The 22,295-nt window shown below is 39.5% G+C and overlaps 1 protein-coding gene across 2 annotated transcripts in view; it reads right to left on the reverse strand.

The window, feature by feature from the left end:
• LOC6048878 (dynein light chain 1, cytoplasmic) overlaps nucleotides 1-22,295 on the reverse strand; it is a 73,105-nt gene that overhangs the window by 35,765 nt on the left and 15,045 nt on the right. For both annotated transcript variants that reach the window (XM_038259336.1, XM_038259337.1), the window contains one exon: nucleotides 12,069-12,246. In XM_038259336.1, coding sequence (XP_038115264.1) covers nucleotides 12,069-12,246 — 178 coding nt within the window. The remainder of the gene's footprint in view (nucleotides 1-12,068; nucleotides 12,247-22,295) is intronic.

Here is a 22,295-nt window from a genome sequence, read left to right on the forward strand (position 1 = left end):
GGTGGCATTTTTCGAGACGAGATTTGTCTGACCACTCCTTCCGTCAGATGGGGAAGTAAATGTTGGCCCCGGTCTAACCTAAAGGGTTAGGTCGTTAGCTCAATCCAGGTGTAGGGGTCGTCTTCCGGGGTCCTGCCTCGGTGGAGTCGCTGATAGGCAGTTGGACTAACAATCCAAAGGTCGTCAGTTCGAACAATCAAGCCTTCGAACTTCGAAATTTAAAAAAAAACGTACTTAAGGACATTAACTTTTAGTGATAAAAAATTATCGGATTTTTTTTCGTGTATTTAACAGCCGTTTCTCATGGATAAATCGGCATAGGCACTTTACTACATGTATGAACATAATTTTACGTCATTTGTTGTGTATTTGCCGAGCTACAAAGTCGGGTATCTTTTTCAGTGATTCCTATAAATTCCGCGGCTTCTGGAGATTTAAAGACTCTGAAGTTTGCCAGCTCCGAATCTGATATTTCCAATTTTGCCGACTTCAACTCCAGATCCCCGAACAGACCCAACGCCGCCATCTTAGATTTCACACAATAAGATCACTTCGACGTCGTCGTGCTATCTTTTCGCACCCGCCATTTCGACGTTCCGATAAAAACGCGTTTTGATGTTTGACCTTGAGTAAACAAAAACGGAAGCACGCAATGTAAACAATAACAAACAAGTTTTGTTTGGCTGACCATTATGTGCATTGTCCCGAAATTTGGTGGATGTTGGTTGCTGGAGTCCCGAGTTATAATTACAAATGTTTACGGTAGTCTAACTTGTACGTGCGTCAAACGCGTTCTGACCGGAAATCCCTTTGACCAGTTGTCGCACTTACATCATTTTTCAGGAAGTGACAAGATAGCACGACAAGATTAAAACTAGGGGAAATATACCCATTTTAATCACACTAAGCCGTTCGACCCATTCTCATCACTTATGCCATTTTCCGCTATTAAATCAACATTTTCAGATGTATCAACAATGGAGAGTTGCTTGCTCACTTTTAGTTGAGCTATTTATTACTTCAGAATTGTCAAAAACACTTTATAAAAGCTGTAATTCATGATCAAAGTGCTGATAGGCCGATAATAGAAATAGGCTGAGAAAGGGCATAGTTCCCCTACTTTCATATAAAGTGACAAAAATTTACGGTGTTTTTTCGGATTTCGTTGAAAATCTCAGGATTGAAATCGAATTTTAAGGGATCTGTTAAGGTCAAAGAGTGAGGCATTGTGAGCTGCACAAAATGGCGTTCTTAACTCAATTTGGTCCAACATGCACGTACTACAAGTTAGCACGACGGCGACGACTTTGGAGTATTTTTGAAGTCAGAGGTCAGAGACAGAAATTTCGAAAAAAAAGGAAATTTGAAGACTTCGAATAATTACATCCAAGTTAGTGTTCGTCATGAGATAATGATAGGAATTCAAGAAGTGTGCAGTTGGCGTACATGGCGTTGGAACAGTTTGAGATTCTAGAGTCGGGCATCAACAGCATTGATTTCGATCGTCTACTAATTTTATCACTAAAAGAAATCAACCTCGTTTAAGCACTAAGCAAAGTATCGTTAAAAACAAACTTGACCGAATTAGGTAACTTTTACCGTGCTCTCTTTTAGACCCCAATATACCTATCCATTTAGATCGCCAGATTTCCGAAAAAAAAGCCCCGCCCGTAAGACTAAAGAGAAACCCGATACCATACATATCCTGGCACCTCAACAGCCGGACCGGACACCATTCATCGTGTCCTGACTCCTGACCACCCCCGCCAAAAGGCAGGGGGAGAAGAAGGTGATAAGTAGGTCTTTGCGCGCTAGCAACTTTTCCCGTTAAAAAAAAAAAAACGAACTGTTCCAACTAACGAAGCGAATGATACCACACGGCCACGGCAGGAGAAATAAAAGCATCGTTCTCGTGGCACTTTTATTATCACGATTAGCTTTTCCACGTGCCCGGCCACGTTTCATTTCCCCCCCAGCTCCGCTGGCACCACCAGACAACTTCTCATTAGGTCGGAGCGGGTGTTGATGGTAACAATACTGCTCTTCGTTGGCCCGTGACAGGCGCTTTCCGTTTTATCGAAGGTTACCTATATATCCTTTGGGTGCCCCCCCATCGAAGGCACTTCCACCTGTGCTACTTTTGTCGTCGACCTCTGTCTCGAAGGCACAAGATTTGTGATAATTCTGGCGAGGAGGCGAAATCGACCGGATCCCGGACCTCTTCACGGTAGAACGAACTTCACAGGTGTAACAGCATTCCAAAATTGGATGTGTTATTCGAGGAGAGATTTTGAGAAAAAAGTCATGACTTCATAGTTTCACATTTTTTTGGATTTATGTTTCAGTCGATAATACTTGAGTGATCAACGAATCTCGAGATGTTTCGTGCATGACGTAATTCAACTTCCCGCAAGCCAGAGATCGGTGAAACTCTATTTCAAAAGTTCCTCCCCCTCCAAAACCTTCTAATCCACAACTTCCCACAACGAATAGCTCCACCAAGAAGACGCCGCCGCCGACTGGGGTGCCATTGCGCTAATGAACTAATTTTCATCCGGCTGTCCTCATTATTTTCGAGCGGACCACGGTTCGGTCGCAGCTGCTAAAAAGGCCATTTCAATGCGACGACGGCCAATGTCACAATTACGGCATTTCTACCGGCGGCGTCGTCAAGAGTAAGAGATGATGACGACGCCGTCGATGGACGCGTGTTCTGGCGCGTTTGGGAAAACTTGTTGGGGCTTTGCCTGAAGAGGGGGAGAGTCGGAGGCAAGATTAGCGAGCGAGTTAAGTCAGTCTAAGCGCATAAAGTATTCCCTCCCGTATGAACGTCGATCGGAAGGCATGCCGGCGGATTTAAAGATTTCTCGAAAACCGTTATTTTTTGACGGAAACTGACCTGACAACTTTCAGTCATCGTACTTCCGGGTCAATTGCCAAAAATGAGCTTCAATGATTAAGTCTAGCAATACAGTTTTAGTGACCATAAAAGTTGTATTATTTTCCTTTAGTTTTTCCAAGATTTTATTTAGTTCCTCATTCCCTAGTGTTGGTTTCAGTGATTTAACCAAATGTTTTCCTTTACAAATCGAAACTGCTTGTACCAGCTGCAAACACACGCATCGAAGTCACACTGCCGTCATCGGCAATTCCTAGACAGCGGGCAGTTTGGTCTGACCTAGTCCGCACGCACAACCCTAACCTCACTCGAGCTCAAGTGTTACGACATGGACTACACAACTGGAATATACCATTTTCCATTTCCTCAGAATAAACGAACGACTCTCGCCACAATTTTCTTGACCTTAGTGCAAAATATAAATCAAGCATCCGCTCTAGCTCCGGCAGCTGGCCTGGCCTGAAACCGGCAAACGGAAAAATTAGTATTCCGGACGACGGGGTGTGCGCAGTAGTTGTGGTAGGATGTGGCAGGAAGTTGGTATCGGAAGGGTTATCTCGCTGGAAGATGCCCGCTCGGAATGCCAAAGTTCACTGCGGGTCGCAATTAGGGCGCGACTTTAACTTTGCTTTAAGATTTGCAGGAAATCTCCAGAGTCTCAAGTGTTTTGAATCTGAATCCTGGGAAAACAAACTTGAAGAAGCGTTGCCATGCGCCGACAATTGCATTTTCCGGGAATCCCAGGATTTTCCCATTTTTCAGACAACTCGAACACGCCCGCTGCAGCTTTGCCGACAATCCAGAACAGCCGGTCGGTCCACCCGCGCGCCGGGAACGATGATATTTCAAAATACGATTTGTTCAATTTGTTCAGCGGCGAAGAAAAACTATTTCCTACCAATTTCCACCCCCACGTCGGCGTCTGGTTCCGGGGGCTGGGAATGCAGCAGATCCCTGCCACTATGGAAAGGATTTGTTTTATATTGGAAGTTGTTGGCAGTGGCAAGCAGACGCAGATGTGCTGTTTGAGTCGGTGAGAAATAACGGCCAATTTGAAATGTGATCGTAGTTCCAGAACAAACCGCTTGGGATGGTCAGGTCATTAACGTAGTCTGCAATAAAGAACTTCGAGTCATAACAATTAAAGTTATCTCAATCCCCCATTTTGGTTAATATTTAGAAAAGTCCTTACGACACTTTGGCCAAACTATTAACTCTGTGACCTACTTTAATGTTTTCAAAGAGTTGTAGGGACACCTCTCGCAATTCGCAATTTTCAGTGTAAGAACGGGCCTTGACCGATCTTATGCACTAGGTTCCCGACGAACACGCACTGCCCTTACACCTACATCTCACCCTTGCTCTGAGTCAGTACGAGCAGCACGCTAGAACACGCTTTGAGTGTTCGTGCCAGGCATGCACACCTTCTTTTCCGGTTACGCATTTTAACTCGGCCGGGGGTGGTACATTACGTAGGGTTTGATGTAAGTATAAGCGCCTAACCATTTATTGTGTGCCTATCAATTTTCATTAAAACAAAAACTGTTTTATTTTAGTTTGAATTCAAAAACTAGTTGTTTTTTTTACTGTGTATTGTTTTTTCCTGAAATATTCCCTAATGTTAAGTCGTGTTTATCTGTTGCTATTTCTTTTGTCGCGGTGTTTTGTTACAATTTTTGGTCCTAAGCATGTTATAAAAGTTTACCAAAAATACAATAGTAATATTTGTGTTAATCCTTTAACCATTCTATAAATTGAGTAAGGGCTCAAACCTCACTTGTTTTTAAAGAAAAGGGTGAAGAATGAAAACAATGGACAGTGAAAGAAATATACTATTTGAAGTATCAATAGTAAAAGAAAGATATTTATGTATGAAGTAAGAAATTAACAATAGTTAATAAATAGAGGTAACAAACCAGCTTAGCTTGTTTTAGGGCAATTTATAGGGCAGATGAAAAATTATTCAAATAGATAAATAAAGAAAAGGGTCATGATAAACAAAATTGACATCGCTGCCAAATTAAGGGAAAGCAGACAGTTTGTTAAAGCAGACAGTTTGTTACAATTCGTAAAATAGAGTGAAAAAGCGTTGAGAAATAAGAGAATCAAATGAGTAAAATCGAAATCAAATGGAGGATAGTAAACAGAAGCCGCGTTAGAAAATCAGTGAAACAAAATAAACAGAAGATAGGTGGTAGCTGAAATGGAAAGAAGAGAACCCCCGTTGTGCGATGTTTCAGGTACATCCACAGCAGTTGACTCAACATACTGCGAATCAAAACAATACCGTCTACAATCACAAATTACTTCCCTTTCCCACATTGTCGCGCCCTTTCTTTTAGCCGTCTCGACTTTGACCCGCGGTGGTCAAAGGTTTACGATCCGTTTCCACAGGCCACCAGCTAGGTCATCATGAAAACCAAGCCAACGTGGAGGTAAGAAAATAGGACACTTGCAAGGAACCAGAGCTATACTGTCTTGATCAAGTATGATCTAACAGGACTACGGGCGTAGTCAGTGACGCTCCTTCCAGGATGTTCCTCGCCTGAGCGTCAACTGAAGAGGTATCATCAGCATCATTCGCACTTGGCCTGCAAAGAGTTGTAGGGACACCTCTCAACTAGAAAATCAACATTTTAAAGAAGTGAACCACACAGTCACTATCGTAAATTTGGTGGATTCATGTTGTTGTAGCGGTAGCCTAGAAGTTCTGTATTCCTGAACACTTCGGTTGATCTATCACCTTACCAAAGTTTAAATCTATTTGTCTATGCTGTTACTTCGGTCCGGAGCTTTGTCTGGGAAAGCATGCCCCAACACAACCGAGACTGCTGGGTACACATTTGCATCCTGTGAAAGTGCTGCAGATAAGCTGATACCGACGGAAAAGTTTTATTGGAAAACGTGCACACAAGAGGGAGATGATATTGACGCAGCAAGAGAAAATCTCAACTTTCCCCTCCTGAAACGATTTATCGCAGGCGTGAACTTCTCCAATCCAATTCAATAAACTTGAATCATACGGCCGACGTGCAGCTAGCCAATACTTCCCGGAGAGCAGGTCGTCTAGCAACCGGAATTTGTTAGAACCCTCAACGTGTGACAGCCACTCAACCTCTCTCTCTCTCTCGTCTGGGCTTGTCACAGTGATTTCGTCTCAAAATTCGAATGAATTTTTAACAATCAACATCTCCACTTCCGGGGAATGGATTCGAGTGTCCTTCTGGGATATCAAAGGCGCTCTCTAGCTTGCTGGAGAGGGTCAATTTGTAACAATCGTGGCAAAGAAGTGTGCCAATCGAAAGGATTGGTGGCAACCCGGTCTAGTCTGGCAGGATGTGACGTACCCCTGCCCTTGTAATGCGGAACACAAGCAGGTTCGGAGTGGGTCGATTTTTGGAGGGTGGTTCATGCAAAAATGAAGAATTGGGATTTTTTCAATTTTTCCCCAAACTCGTTGTAGGGATCGCGTGCCGCGGGAACACCCCAAACAATTGGCTGGTTGGTCTATTTTTAGTTGTTTTGTCAACCGATAGCGAAAGTTGATGGGACTCGGGTGCGGAACCATCCTTGCTTTGTACGAGAGAGCAGGATAATTGGCGTTTCACAAAATTGGAGAAGCCAAAAATAGTTGGGCAATCTTTTATGTGACGCGTGATTGATTTTGCCTGAAAAGAATGTAACTTTGAAACATAATTATCGCTGATAATGAATATTTTCGACTTTCGCTTTGTTCGCCAACTGGGTTTCCTTGTTAGGATCTCTTTCTTTTGCTAGTAATTTTATCTCTGATTTTGCTATAAATAACTACAGCTTTGATTCGCTACCAATCAATTGATTTGGATTCCAATTTACAAGCGCACTACCCAGTATAACAACAAAGAGTACTACCACGTACTTATAAGAGACGTAGACGCAGACGTACTTATAAGCTACCAAAGGTGGCACTGTATCATTCTACTTTGCTACCAAAATGCTACCAATTTTATGGTAGTCATGATAGGATGATTTTCCTTTATTTTGCTACCAATAACTAACCCTTTGATTCACTGTCGATCTCACCACTGATGTTATTGAAAGTGTAGTGTATTTCTGTCAACAACCTTGTATACTAGCACAGAGTGCTACCAATTAGGTGTGAAAGACCTGCTACCACAGGCTTGAAATTAGTTGGCTTGCTTAACCACTGACTTCATCGGAAGTGTAGCCAGCTCTTTTGAAATCTCAATGCTTTTACGGAGAGTGCTACCAATTTAGTTGGAAACGTTCTTCTTTGCTACCAAAGTCACTCAAGGTCATTCCATCGCTACCGAACACATTTAAAATAAATGATTTGTTGTATGTTACCAATTTCATTGCAGCTGCTCTAGCAGAAAGCCCTAGGTCGCCTTTAATTTTAACCAATCTGGTTGGTTACCAATTTCAATGCAATTTTCCTCTTAGCTACCAAAACAAAATAAAACGAAATCGAATGGTGGTAAGTCCAAGTCTGAACTTGGAAGGTATCAAAAGGAAACGGCGGTAGAAAATGCCAATTGAATGGTTTTGTTTCATAGTGCTACCAATATTTGATGGATAAACCAAATCGAACCGTTGGTAGCAGAGACACAGAAATCATTTTGGCGAAATTTAAAAAAAAAACTGTTTGAAATCAATTCAACTAAATATCACTTCCAGCTATCGCTCGAGCCTGGAAAAGTCCAAAACTCAATAATCTAAATTTCCATTTAGCTGAGATAATAAACCTCCATCCTTTATGGCGGCCGCCACACTCCAAAACCGACAGAAGCCGCGCACATCAAAAAATCTGCTTTAGGGCCGGCAACACAACCATTCGATGGGGACTCAAGCCATAAAAAACCGAGCCGAACTCTCGCTCGCCGTAGTCGTCGGCACACCATATTTTTAGATTATTCGATAAAACGAAATCGGAAAGTTTGAAAATTAATTCCATTGAAAGATTCGCTAGCGCCTAGGTAGCCATTTCCGATGCCATCTTGAGAGAGGCACCAGAAATCCGCTTTTCACGCTTTCAATCCGATAGAAAGCTCCCCCTGACTTGCGTCAGCACCGCCGTGAAAAGTGTGGGGTAAAAGGATCAGACGAGCCCCATCTGGGTTGCAGTGCAAACGGTGAAAGTCAAGGCAAAGCAGTGCGATGAGGTATAATTCCCGGGACTGCCCCAAGATGCTACGGCACTGTATACTAGGATGTGCTCGCCGCAACGGCAGATGGTGGTTCGCGCTCGGCGCGAAGAAGGCGGAAAATCTGCTGTTTGCGATTTTTCTTCTCGGTGCGGGGGCGTCAAGTGCTTTGTTAGAATTTGCGAGAAGTGCTGAACTGGAAGTAGGTTATTCATTGGTAGCACTTGCAATTGAATAAATTACGGGCAACAGTAACAGTCTAACTAGTTTTATGATTTAACAACACATTTGGCTACCACTTTCGTTCGAGGTGATTCCGCTACCAAAATTGGCTCACACCAAAGCACTTCATCCTCGATAACATTATGTTGCTGTTCGAAAAAGAGGTCACTTCGTTACCAATTTCAATCAGTTCATCCCATTTAGGCTACCTACATTGCTACCAAAACCATTCAAGAAAAAATGCTGAGTATCGCTAACATCGGGTCATCTCAATTCACTACAAATCTCGTTACCAAACCTCCTCTAGACCATTCTAACTTGTTTTCGTCCTCTTTAGTTTTCGAGGTCAGCCTTCTTCGTTACCTATCCTATCGAAACCACGACCTTTTAGTTACCGGTACAAAAATTAAATTTTTGATTTTTTTTTTGCTTCCGATACGAGTCGTGACCATGCCAAACTGCTTCCAGTTGTCCTAATATCAATCGAATATAACCGAATTGCTGTTACCACAACTTAGCTACCAATTTGAAATCATCCCAATAAACTGTCAAATAAATTTACTTCGCTACCAATGAAAATCGTTCAGTCGAATTCAAAATCTTTTATTTATCAATATGAAAATCTAGTGTAGAAATTACTTTGCTACCAACCGCTACCATCCTGCTGATATCGATCGAATTTACCCGTATTTATGTCAATCGGTGTTGCCACTCAAATAAACTACCGAATTGAGGTCATCCCAGAAAAATTGTTGTTCAAATAATTCTATTGACTTTGCTACCAATTCATGTCGTGTTTACTCCTAATAGTTACCAATTTTACTGATACCGTTATTAGTATGTTATGATGGAAACAGTCGAAAATACTCGAATTGGCATTGTTTAGCTGGTATAACAAGCTAAAACCGACTTCAATGCATGTTCAATTTACTTTGCTACCAATGCAAATCGATAAGATCACACACAGTTACCAATTCTACCGATATCATTCGAATGTATTCAAAATTTAACTGACCAGGTTCTCAGAATGTCCGATCATAAACTCAGCTGTTGAAACAATGATATTTATTTTAATATAAATCTACCAAAAATCGTCATGTGTACAATAGTTTTAGCTACCAAATTACTGTAATCATCATAGAGCGGAATCATCTCAATTCGCTACCAATTGCGTCTTAGGCCAGTTACCGTGATGTCAATTCTAGTCAAGATTTTTTCAAATGAGCTACCAAAACTAGCCTACTCTAATCTTTTCGATCGTGACCATTTTATTCCATTTTAACCTTTTTTTTGTAAATATTCACTTGGCTACCAATTCAATTACACAACTTGTTGCTACCAATTTCGTCTCACATGATACTTCGTGAACCTTTGTGATCTGTAGTTATTCTTATTTTTATTAGACTCTTTAACTCAATTTTAAGCTTTAAAAGTAGCTACCAATTAGCTACCAAGCTCATTCAAGATCTTCCCACTTCGCTACCAATTCCAGACGAGGCCATTTTGCTGCATTTTATTCCAATTTTAACCTTTTTTTGTAAATTTCCACTTGGCTACCAATTCAATTGGACAACTTGTTGCTACCAGGGTTGTTAAAATATCAAAATATCAGCTCTCAGCAACTATAATTATCCCGCCTGAATATTCATGCCTCAAATACAACCGCTCTTCTCTCTTCATTGAAACTCTCAGCGCCGAACATAGCCGAACACGTTTTCGTGTTTACCCACTCGCGATTGACATTTTTCTCATTCTCATTTCCCGCTTCCACGATCATCCTACCGCAAAAGCGTTTAACCACAAAAGCCGCCACAAAACCAATTCCGCAAACGCAGTTTGACGGGACGTCATGCGTGGTCGGCTCCTCATCGCTATCTCGCGTTCTCTCATTGCAGTTTTCGGAGAGATTGAGAGACTCAGCGGTGAGAGTGCATTGTCGAGGAAAAGAGTAGGAGTGATAGAGAGAGAGAATGACTTCGCTGGGAATCACGAGACACTAGAAGAGATCTCACAAGCTATAGTGACGGCCACTATACTCTCGGATATTTTTGGAGCAGAGATAATCTATTGATAGCTTTTTTATCACTCATTTGCAACACTGGTTGCTACCAATTTGGTCTCACACGAAACTTCCTGAACCTTTGTGATTTGTAGTTATTCTTATTTTTATTGGACTCTTTATCTCAATTTTAAGCTTTAAAAGTAGCTACCAATAGAGGAGAAAAGCAACTCGCGACAAAATTTTGAGGCTAGGAATTTTGACAGGTATGATTTTCATAAAGTATTCGCCTCCTTTTCGCTCCCACAGAAAACTTGGGAACGAGGTAGCTGTCACACTAGTCAAAAAGTTAAAGTCACTCACAAAATGAACTTTGGGTGATTTGAGTTCATTTCTGACGTCACGATTTTCTCCTCTATTGGCTACCAAGCTCATTCAAGATCTTCCCACTTCACTACCAATTCTAGACGAGGCCATTTCGCCCTGTACCCAGTGCCATATGCTTTTGTTCCGTATAAAAAGCCACCCAAATTTGCTACCATTTCTAATCGAGTGCATTCCGCTTCGCTACCAACAATATAATCTTGCGTTCGTTTCTAATCAGCTTCGCTACCAACCCAGTACAGCTACCACGACTACCATTATAAATACGCTTAAATTCTAGTCGAGATTATCCCACTGCGCTACCAAATCTGAATTATCTTTCCGCTCGTTACCACAGTATTTTGCTACCACTTTCATTTTTTCGGATTCACATTACTGCCAGTTGAATTGCACTAAATTTGGCTACTTCAAGTTGTTGCCATACTTTCCTAATCCTCCACAATTTGTGATCAGTCCTCTACGCGTCCGTTACCAACGCTACCAAAACGCCATCAGTCTTCCTCGCCGAGTGTTGTACACACAAGATAATCGTTGAGGTCATTTTTCACGCGGACACATGCAAAGTGGGCAGGAAATTTACCCCCTCTCTCTCTCTTCGAGTGTAAAAGGTAGGGCAACTCAAGGAATCGGGACTGAAATTTTTCACTGTACATTTTCGCCGGTAAGATTCCAGCGTGTGATGTATGGGAACGAATTTCTGTGGAAGAGCTCACATTCCACTCGGGCGGACTCAGATGTGGAGCGCGGCGATAAACGATTAGTTTTCCGAGGGGGGCGGCCGGGTTTCACGGGATCGATTTTCCACACGGCAAAAGGGTGAAAAGTTTTTCATTTCAACTCCGTTGAACCTGCTGTTCGCGCGGTGTTATCTCGCAACCCTTTTTGATGCATTGACGGCGCCACCGCGAAACTTTCGACAGTTTGTGTTTGATGTTAATGTTATTGCACCCTTCTTCCCCGCTTCGCAATCAACGTAACGCTCCGAGCACACGGTGCAAACAGCAGCACAAGTGAAAGTTCTAAAAATAATTTGAATTTATTACAGGCGCATCTCACCCGGCTGCCGCACCCCCCTTAGCCGACAACTTGAATGACGACCTTGTGCGCATTGATTCAGAGCCCAACCAAACCAGACTCGAAGGGATACCAACCGCTCATCGGGTTGCACAAATTGTGCAATTTGGTCTGCGCCGCACCCCACATCAACCTCCCCAGACTCTCGCGATTGCAATTAGATGAAATTCACACACCGCACCGCACCGCGAAATGAGATTGACCCCGAATGCACCTCACAAAGTCGCGAGCGGTGATGGTAATGCATTTCTTTCTTTCAACACTATTGTGAGTTGCGTTCACATCGCGCGGTCGTGTCGTCGCTGTGCGAATAATTTTGCCACCAATTAGTGGAGCCACCACCTACCTTTTCGATGTTGTACTTTTCCAGGGCTTGCGTCGCACAGTCCACCGCGTCCTGCTGCATCTCCTCGCCCATGTCGGCGTTCTTGATGACTGCCTTGCGATCGCTCATTTTGGTGCTGGTTCGGGTGTTGCTGCTGCTGCGGGTCGACCGGCTCGGGGACGATCTGGAGGGTGATGCCCTGGGAAAGGGAGAGAGCGGAAGAGGGTTACACAAATTGTTGGATTTATTTGGAAAAGTTTACGATACTATCGAGAGGGTTCGATCAATCGAACTCTCGTTCTCTCGATGGCGTTCCTTCCTAGCTGCGATGCTACCAAAAGGACCTGATGTCAAGTGTATGTGCACCGAACACCCTGTTAGTGCATCTCCAGCGCGGGTAGCAAACATCGAAGCAAATCAAATTTGCACCCGACGTCAACCCCACCGCGGTACCTGTCGCGGTACCAAATTTGCTCTCAGTTCTTCGGGATTTCACTTTGCTACCCGCTATTTGGCTGGTTTGCTACTGCGGCAAATGGAATGATGCACGGAAAACTGAATCATGCACGAAAAAACATTTTTTTTTATGTTAAAAAAAATTATTTTTTTATGTTTTTTTTTTATGTGCAAAAAAATAAAAAAATATAAAAATTTAAATAACAAGCCATAGTCTTCACATTTAAATGAAAGAAGTGTTTTAAAATGCATTTTACACTAGTTCAGTTGTTCAAAAAATCTAAGATCTGACAAAAACAAAAATTGTATCGAAAAAAAAGATTTTGCATCGAAAATTTTCAAAAAATCTTAAGATTTTTTAATAACCCCAAACATGCTAAAAATGATTTTAAACGCAGGAGAATGTATTTTAATTTGATTTCAGTTGGTTACACTTGATTTTTCATTGAAATTTTGAAGTTTATTGTAAAAATATTTTTTTTTTGCCCCCTGATTTTTCGGGCCAATTTTGAAGGGGGGGGTGACAAAAACTTTTAAAAATATTTGTACCAGCCTAAAGAAATTTAGAAAAAAATCAAAAATTAAAAAAAATAAAAAATGTTTTTTTTTAATTTAAAAAAAATAACAAAAACATTCAAATCTAAACAAAAAAGAATGAAAATTCAAAAAAAAGCAAAAATAAAAAAAAATAAAAAAAAAATCTGCAAAATTTTAAAAAATTAAAAAAAATAATATTTTTTTTAAATTAACAAATTTAACGAAATTAAAAAAAAATTAAAAATATTTTAAAAAAATGGAAAAAATAAAAAAAAACTTTTAAAAGATTGAAAATATTGAAAAAAAAAATCAAAGAAAAAATAAGCTATTTCAATTTATGGGTCATTCCGTCCCAAATGACCACGCGTCCAACATCGACCTTCACCAAATCTGCTCATATTTGGCATGGGGGTTGTTTTTGCCCCAAAAACAAAGAATCCCAAGTTTGGTGACATTTGGTCCACCCCGCGCCCGTGGCACCCCCCTCTTTTCTGAGATTTTGAAAAACCTCATTTTAAAATGCATTTTGCTAAGAGAAAAGTTTACAAAAAGTGAACTTTTGGGTATGCATATTTGAAGATTTTTTGACGTAGATTCGATTGGCGTACTCAAAATTTACGTACAGTGTTGCCAGATATGAAAATTTTGCGCTTTAAGTTTTAAAATGCATTTTTAACCCTTTGGACGAGCACTTACGGGAAAACTGACAATTGCATTCGATTGCTGAGAGTTTTTTACATTAAATTCAATCAAAACCTCAGGGTAAAATGAATATTTCTTGAGATATCACATTTTTAAGTTTGAAAGCTCTGTATTGCATAGCAAATGTTTTACTTAACCATCAATTTACAACAGTACATTGCGTGAGAGCATAGTAGGCCTTGAAATTTTAATATTTTTTTTTCAATATCTTAACGGAAGCAAGTGAATGTCCCAAAATTGAATTTATGTATGTATGTATGCATGTATGTATGTATGTATGTATGTATGTATGTATGTATGTATGTATGTATGTATGTATTGTATGTATGCATTTAAACACCCGTCTTGGCAGGAGTTGGCGTGGTTCACGGATATAAGAAAATGACAAAATGTTTAATTTCGAGCGCATCAACCGGAATTTTCTAGTTTTATGGCCCCAGAAGCTAGCCTGAAAATATGAGCTTATTTGGTTAGAGTTGGTGGGTCCAATTTTTACCTAAAGTTAGAATGGAACTTTAATTAATTTACTATGGGAATTTTCACTTTTAACATCTTCTTCGACAAAGTTTCCCAAAACGCTATCAAATTTTCTTATAGTCAAAATTCTCAAAGATTTTGATCCGGGGAACAACTTTGTAGAACATCGCAAATCGCTAGGAATTGATCCCGAAAATATATAGGTTAATTTTTAAGCATGTTTTTAAATTTTGCCAAAATAAAAACTCCAAAATCCTTCAAGTAAAAATTGGACCCACCAACCCTAACCAAATAAGCTAGTATTTTCAGGCTAGCTTCTGGGGCCATAAAACTAGAAAATTCCGGTTGATGCGCTCGAAATTAAACATTTTGTCATTTTCTTATATCCGTGAACCACGCCAACTCCTGCCAAGACGGGTGTTCAAATGCATACATACAATACATACATACATACATACATACATACATACTTACATAAATTCAATTTTGGGACATTCACTTGCTTCCGTTAAGATATTGAAAAAAAATATTCAAATTTCAAGGCCTACTATGCTCTCACGCAATGTACTGTTGTAAATTGATGGTTAAGTAAAACATTTGCTATGCAATACAGAGCTTTCAAACTTAAAAATGTGATATCTCAAGAAATATTCATTTTACCCTGAGGTTTTGATTGAATTTAATGTAAAAACTCTCAGCAATCGAATGCAATTGTCAGTTTTCCCGTAAGTGCTCGTCCAAAGGGTTAAAAATGCATTTTAAAACTTAAAGCGCAAAATTTTCATATCTGGCAACACTGTACGTAAATTTTGAGTACGCCAATCGAATCTACGTCAAAAAATCTTCAAATATGCATACCCAAAAGTTCACTTTTTGTAAACTTTTCTCTTAGCAAAATGCATTTTAAAAATGAGGTTTTTCAAAAATCTCAGAAAAAGAGGGGGGTGCCACGGGCGCGGGGGTGTACCAAATGTCACCAAACTTGGGATTCTTTGTTTTTGGGGCAAAAACAACCCCCATGCCAATATGAGCAGATTTGGTGAAGGTCGATGTTGGACGCGTGGTCACTTGGGAAGGAATGACCCTTATAAAAAAGCAAAAAAATTAAGCTATTTGAACGCATTTCAGAATTTTTGTATTTTTGAATTTTAGATTTTTCATTTTTTTTTTATTTTTGAAAAAATAAGCTATTTAAACGCATTTTTGCAATTCCGTCGTGAAACTACTCACTTTTCCTGTCATTCTTGAACGACGAAATAGCCTACTTTTCTGTACCAAAAATAACAGAATCGAATAGCAACACTTTTCAAAATAAATGCGGAAAAGTTCTACTTTTCAGCACTCAAATGGGTGCTGAAAAGTTGAACTTTTTAGCACTTGTTTAGAAAAGTAACACTTTTCAACATTTTTTTTATTTAAACGATTTATTGACAAAATACATGAAAATTTGACATAAAATTTCACTCAGTGTGTGTTTTTTGGAATTGCAAAAAATGTTGTATGGAACTCGTTGCAAAACTTGATTTTTTCAGCACTCTTCGTATTTATCCAACTCGGTGAACCTCGTTGGATAAATGTACGACTCGTGCTGAAAAAATCCTCTTTTTGCAACTTGTTGCATAAACTACTATTTTGAATTTTTAAATTTTATTTTTTTTAGAATTTTAGAATTTAATTTTTTTTAAATTTAAGAATTTTAGAATTTTAGAACTCTAGAATTTTAAAATTTTAGAATTTTAGAATTTTAGAATTTTAAAATTTTAGAATTTTAGAATTTTAAAATTTTAGAATTTTAAAATTTTAAAATTTTAAAATTTTAGAATTTTAGAATTTTAGAATTCTGGAGTTTTTTTTTTTTTTTTTGAAAAGGTCCAATAAACCAAATTTCGAGTTTTTGCTTTTTGGGTGTTTTTAGAACCGCCTTGAGTCAGGGGTATTGAAAAACACCCAAAAAGCAAAAGCTGAAAATTTGGTTTATTGGTCCTTTTCAAAAAAAACTCCAGAATTTTAGAATTCTAGAATTTTAGAATTTGAGAATTTGAGAATTTGAGAATTTTAGAATTTTAAAACTTAAGAATTTTTGAATTTTTAAGCTTTTGAATTTTTAATCTTTTGTATTTTTAAGCTTTTGAATTTTTAAGCTTTTGAATTTTTGAATTTTACAATTTTAAAATTTTACAATTTTAGAATTTGAGAATTTTAGAATTTTTTTGAATTTTTGAATCATACACAAGAGCAGATATACAAAAATCTCCGAAACACGCATTCAAAACTTTTCCCCCGGCTTGCCGGTACTTGTCGGGTATCAGAAAATGAGTACCCGACAGGTACCGACGTATATTTTTCTTCTACAGATGAACTTGAGATCAAATTTGACACCTGCTTTGCTACGCGCGGTGGGATACTCGGGGGCAAACTCGAGAGCAAATTTGGTGGGAATCAAATCGGGTAGCAAATGGTTTAACTTTCGACATTTTCGAAAAATTAAATTCTTTGAAATTTTCAATAGGATTAAAAAGTTTAATAAACTTTTGGCATGAATCAACACATAATTATTGATTTTGAAGGTAAATAAGAGCAAAAAATGATAAAAACCCATATTTGCCCCCCGCGGTGGGCTTTCGGTGGCAAATTTGCTACCCTAGCGGTGGGGATGACGGAGTTTTTTCAAGGTGGCAAATTTGATCTCGGTATTCATGAGCCGAGTGCAAATTTGATTTGCACCCCAGCGCTGGAGATGCCCTTATGTTATTGACAGATCTGTTAGAAATCAGGAGGATATCTAGCAAAAAGAACATCAACCAAGACACGGTGGACTGTCATGGTTTTGATTCGCCGAAGGTCAAAACGAATCCGATAATATTAGCCCACTCGAGTAGGTGGAAAATTCTTAGAAAGGCCAGAGGCTAAATTGTGTAACCTAAAACAACTCGTGCTAGATCCGGTAAAATCTCCTATCCATTTCCTTTGCCTAATCTTCGCTAACGCGGAGTTCGTTGACAACACACTCTTATCAGCATTCAACAAAGCCATAAAACAAAACTAGGCCTAAATCACCTTGACCTGGGGTGCCGTTCCCTTTCGTTCCTGTGACCTATTTCGCTCTAACGACGACGACCACCCCCGACCGTCCTAAAGCAACTCTCGTCAATTTGCCCCAACTTGAACCTCGGATCCACCGACGACGACATTGAGCCTGCCACCACCTGCGGCGCCGGCGCCCCCAAAGGCATCGAGCCCCCTGGGCCTGACGACGGGTAATTGATCCGAGACATGCAAAAGTAATTTAGTCTTCATTTTTCGACTTTGCTTCTTCACGTTGAGAGCGAAAGTGCCCTCCAGAGTGGGTGGGTGGGTAGGCACCTTTTCCTTCGTGAGTAATTTTGCTTCACTTTTCCTCTCATTTGCTAAGTGACTAAGCGATTCCACCCGGTTGATTGATGTTGGCTTGTTGTTGGCTGCCTCGAACACCACCATCATGTGTGAACTCACGCAGTTTCGCTAAAAAGCTTCGGGCGCATCGCCGACGAAGGGGGGAGGCCGTTGACTCTCCGAGCTGCGGTTGCTATCACTCACTTGCGAACCCGATGAAACGAGGCCTGCGCGCTTGTTTGGCGGAAACTAGGTTTTGAGGGTACTAATTCGACAGCGGGTTTCAGGGAACGGGGGTGGGGCTTTAATTTGGTTGGTTCCTCGGGATGGGTTTGAGGGGGGAAAGTTTAGTTCACTTTGGCATGATACTGTCAATGCTTTTTATTGAATGTTAACAATGCGAATCGCTAACTCGCCACCTTATCGTAGGATTTGGCTTTTTAAGATATTGTGTACTAACAATAAAGATGTCGTTGATGCGAAAGTCACTTTCCGATCAATTAACGAAAAATCAAATCAAAAAAAAAATCCAAAAAACGTCCAGAGATTTTCGGGATTTCAGCGGAGCGGAGATGTTCCTGTTCAACGGCGGGACGATCAGCTGGAGCTGTCGTCACAAGCAAGCGCATTGTCAACGGCGGAAGCGGAGTTCATCGCGCTGGCTGAAGCGACTCGAGAATGCGATTACTGGAAGATCTGGACGAGTACGGCGCTGTGCCGGTCATCAAGGACAACCAGAGCAAGTATTTTTCAAAGTTTATGTCACCCTCCTTGAAAATCGACCCAAAAAATTAGGGGGCAAAAAATACTTTTTCAAAAATACAAGTACATCAACCAGTAGAGCAGCTTTTTGCGAACAATTCTGTTAAAATTGACTTTAACCAAAAGTTCTTCTAATTTCTTTTACAAGCATTTTACAAAAATATTTTCCAAGTCTATTATGGTCAGACGAGACCGCATTGGAGCCCACGCTATTTCTATTATCGGCTAAGTTCTTTTTTTTTCTTTCAGCGCTTTTTTGTGTGTGTGACTATTGCTGCCATTTGTGAAGAAATTTTGAGCGAACACTCACGAAAAGTGACATTTATAGAGAAAGTTTCCTGGCCTCACTGGTTCGCTTTTACACGCTCTGTCCCACTAAGAATTTTGGCTCGAGCCTCGAGTCGATCTGGCTCGAGATCGAGCCTGAATCGAGTCGAGGCTCGAGCCAAAATTCTCAGTGGGGTGGTGGTGTGTTGGTGCCAAGCCTTGCGTTCTTTATTTGCCTTCGCTTTTCGCTCGCTTTTTTCGTTAACCTTCGCCGAGAATAGGTAAAACGTCAAGTGACTTAGGGCAATTGTGTTTTTGATGTTCGGGATTATTTTTCAAGTGAGTGCCTAAACCATGTTCAAAACTGGAGTTTTTTTTTAAAGTTCCAATAAACCAAATTTTCCGTTTTTTTTTTTGCTTTTTGGATGTTTTTTAATACCCCTGGCGGTTTCAAAAATATACAAAAAGCAAAAACTGAAAATTTGGTTTATTAGACCTTTAAAAAGAAAACTCCAGAAAAGAACATGTTGCCCGTAGTTGAAAGCAGTTTTATATCTGAAGCGCTGTGAAAACGTTAGCGCAAGTGAAAAGGTGGTTATGGCGACTTTCGTTGAGCGGTTGACCGTTGAGGTCTCTCTTGTGTGTGGATGTGTGTGCAATAAAAGTGATGAGAAATCTGAAATCTCGAAAATATTTGGACGTAATATTTGAACTTCGTATAAGGCTGGTACAAATTTTATTTAATGTTGTTGTCCCCCTCTCCTTCAAAGTTGTCCCCCAAAATCAGGGGACAAAAAAAAGATTAAAAAAAAAATCAAAATTTATATGGAATTTAAATACAATCAGCTGCGTTTGAAATCACTTTTAGCATGTTTGAGTTGATTTAAAAATCTTTAGATTTTTTGAAACTTTCGATGTTTAAGTTTTTTTCGTTAAATTTTTTGTTTTCGTCACATCTGTCATTTTTTTTTTTTGAAAATTAATGATTGCAAAACAATTGATCTAGTGTAAAATGCATTTTAAAACACATTTTCTACTAGCATTACATTGTTTTGGTAGAATCGTGACAACACCTTAAAATTTAACTTTTTAATTTAAAATCCCATAGAAATGGCGTGTATTTTTTCAGAAAGCTCGTCTAATTTTCTACAAGTTTGTCTTCGACCACTTTTTTATACGAGGCAACGGCTTTGAGATACAGAAATTTTTAAATTACAGAATATAAAAATATCTAAATAACATACGCCCTTCTCAAATGTCATTTTCGAGTACAATTGGCTCCATAAACATATACACAAAAGTACCAGAAAAAATCCTGATTTAAGTTATTGCTCTAAAAAAAAAACAAAAAACAAAACTGAAATAAATATTGTTTTTGTTGTTTGATTATCCGAAATTCCATACAAACATTGGACAATCGAGTCTGGACTGTATTTCTAAACTCTTAACGAGTCATTATTTTCTCTATGAAAACGAGTTCGAATCGGTAAACGCAATGCATTTGTGAATTTTATGAACAATTTTTACTAAAGGAGCCATTACACTACCGCAAACAAGCAAGCTCGCACTTATACGTGTTTTACAGTTTGCAAAACTCGCAAACTTGTTTGCGGATTTCGTTTTCGTTTTCGTTTTACGGAGCAAGGTGGGGGACGCGGCCTCAAGTCAGTCCAAGTCCGGTTTCTTGTGGAAAAAAGGGTAGTGGCCGAACTAGTATTGCATACCAAATGAACACCACCGGAAGATATAGGGGATCGGGAGGGGGGAGGTGAAAGAAAATTAGTGTTGATGTGAGTAGTAAGAACTTGGATGATTTGAGCAGTTACGGTAATCTAAGTTTAACACTGAATAAAGAAAATCTGAAATTGTGATTCAAAGTAAGAAGGCCCGGAATAAATTAAATTATTAGTTAATTAAATAAGAAAATGTAACTAATCGGAGATCTATACAAAAGAAACCTATGATGTATTCCAAATTTAAAGGAAATAAAAAATACTAGAGAAAAAAGATGAAAACTAACTGCCGACCTGTCACGTCCGTCAATAGTCTTGTCGTACATTACAACTAGAAACAGATCTGCCAATGAAATGTTACACTTCGTTCAAATCAACTAATCATTTAAGTCCAATTATTCATCTACGGAAAACTATCTAACTTTAATCAACAACCTAAACTAAACTGTCTGAAAGTAAATTTAATCTCAAATCCCCGAATGTTTTATTATAACGCCAAATAAGGTAAAGGATCTTGTTTTTAAACCAGTCTTGTCGCTTCCAAAAACCAATAAACATAAATGAACAGTTCATAAGTTGAACACTAGTAATTAAGACGACTATTTCATGCCATTCATTTCATTAGGGCATAGAGCTTTGAAAACAAGAGTGCATCTCTATTATACCTTATGTAAACTGTCATTTGAGTGAAGGAGACACACTCCTGTTCACAAAACCCATGCGCCGTTTTGAAATGTTAGGCTCCATTTGATCGTCAAGGCTCCAGTAGACCCTCGATTCGCAACAATGGTCGATACAACCATAATCCGAAAACCGTTAGTTCAACAGATTAACGAATTTTGTCCGATATCATCGCACTATTGATTGACCGAGACTCTATGGAAATTTTGACATATCAAAATGCTACGTAGGGGAAATCTACCCATTTTAATCCTAATAAGCGGTCGTGTTTGAATGATGCTGGATAATATAGAGTCTCCCTTGAATTTTACTAAAACCAAGTACACCAACGAGTAGAGCAAGTTTTTGTGAACATTTCTGTTTATTTTCACTTTCACTAAAAGTTATTCTATTTCTTTTTCCAAGCATTTAACAAAAAAAAATTCCCAAGGGTATTCTAATCGAGGCGAATGCATTGGGCCACGCCCATTTTTCTAATATCGGCTTAGTTCTTTTTTCTTCCAACACTCTGTCGAGTGTTGCCATTTGCGCTGACAGTTCAAACGAACACTCACGAAAAGTGGCATTTATAGGGAAAGTTTCCTGGCATCGCTGGCTGTGCTGCTGGTGGTGTTGACGGCCAGCCTTTGTTCTTTTTTGCCTTCGTCTCTCGCTCGGTTTTCTTCAGCCTTCGATTGGAATGCAAAGTGAAGATTGAAACGTCAAACGACTTGGCGCTTGCTAATTTATTACATTTTTCGGGATTATTCTTCAAGTGAGTACCTTACTAATGATCAAAAGAACATGTTGCCGGTAGTTGGAAGCAATTTCATATCTTAAGCGCCGTGAAAAAGTAAGCGAAAGTGAAAAGTTAATTTTGGCGATATTCATTAAGCGTTTGAGGGATTCTCGTGTGTGTCATTGTGTGTGCCAACAAAATGATGAGAAGTGGTCTCGCAAAATACAAATTATGATCAAAAGTTCATTAAATGTGATCTTTTTGGCCAGTAAGTGGCATACATTAGCGTGCTTACTCGAGGCGGTGCTGTTGCTGGTAAGTTTATAGCCCAAATAGTATTTTTGGAGCTTTAATCGAGCATCAAACTCTCCATATGACGAAGATAGGTGTTTGATTGGAAAGGGTAGATTTCCCCTACAATGCCTAGAAGAGGCCTCTGTTTCTGTTGTGAGTAAGCGCTGGTTTCAGAGTTCATTTTTCAATTTAAAAGGGGTGGGAGACGACTAATTTGCTTCATGAACTCCTACTCGGCCTTGGGACCAC

The sequence above is a fragment of the Culex quinquefasciatus genome, chromosome 3 (assembly GCF_015732765.1).
Source record: "Culex quinquefasciatus strain JHB chromosome 3, VPISU_Cqui_1.0_pri_paternal, whole genome shotgun sequence".
Lineage (NCBI taxonomy): Eukaryota > Metazoa > Arthropoda > Insecta > Diptera > Culicidae > Culex > Culex quinquefasciatus.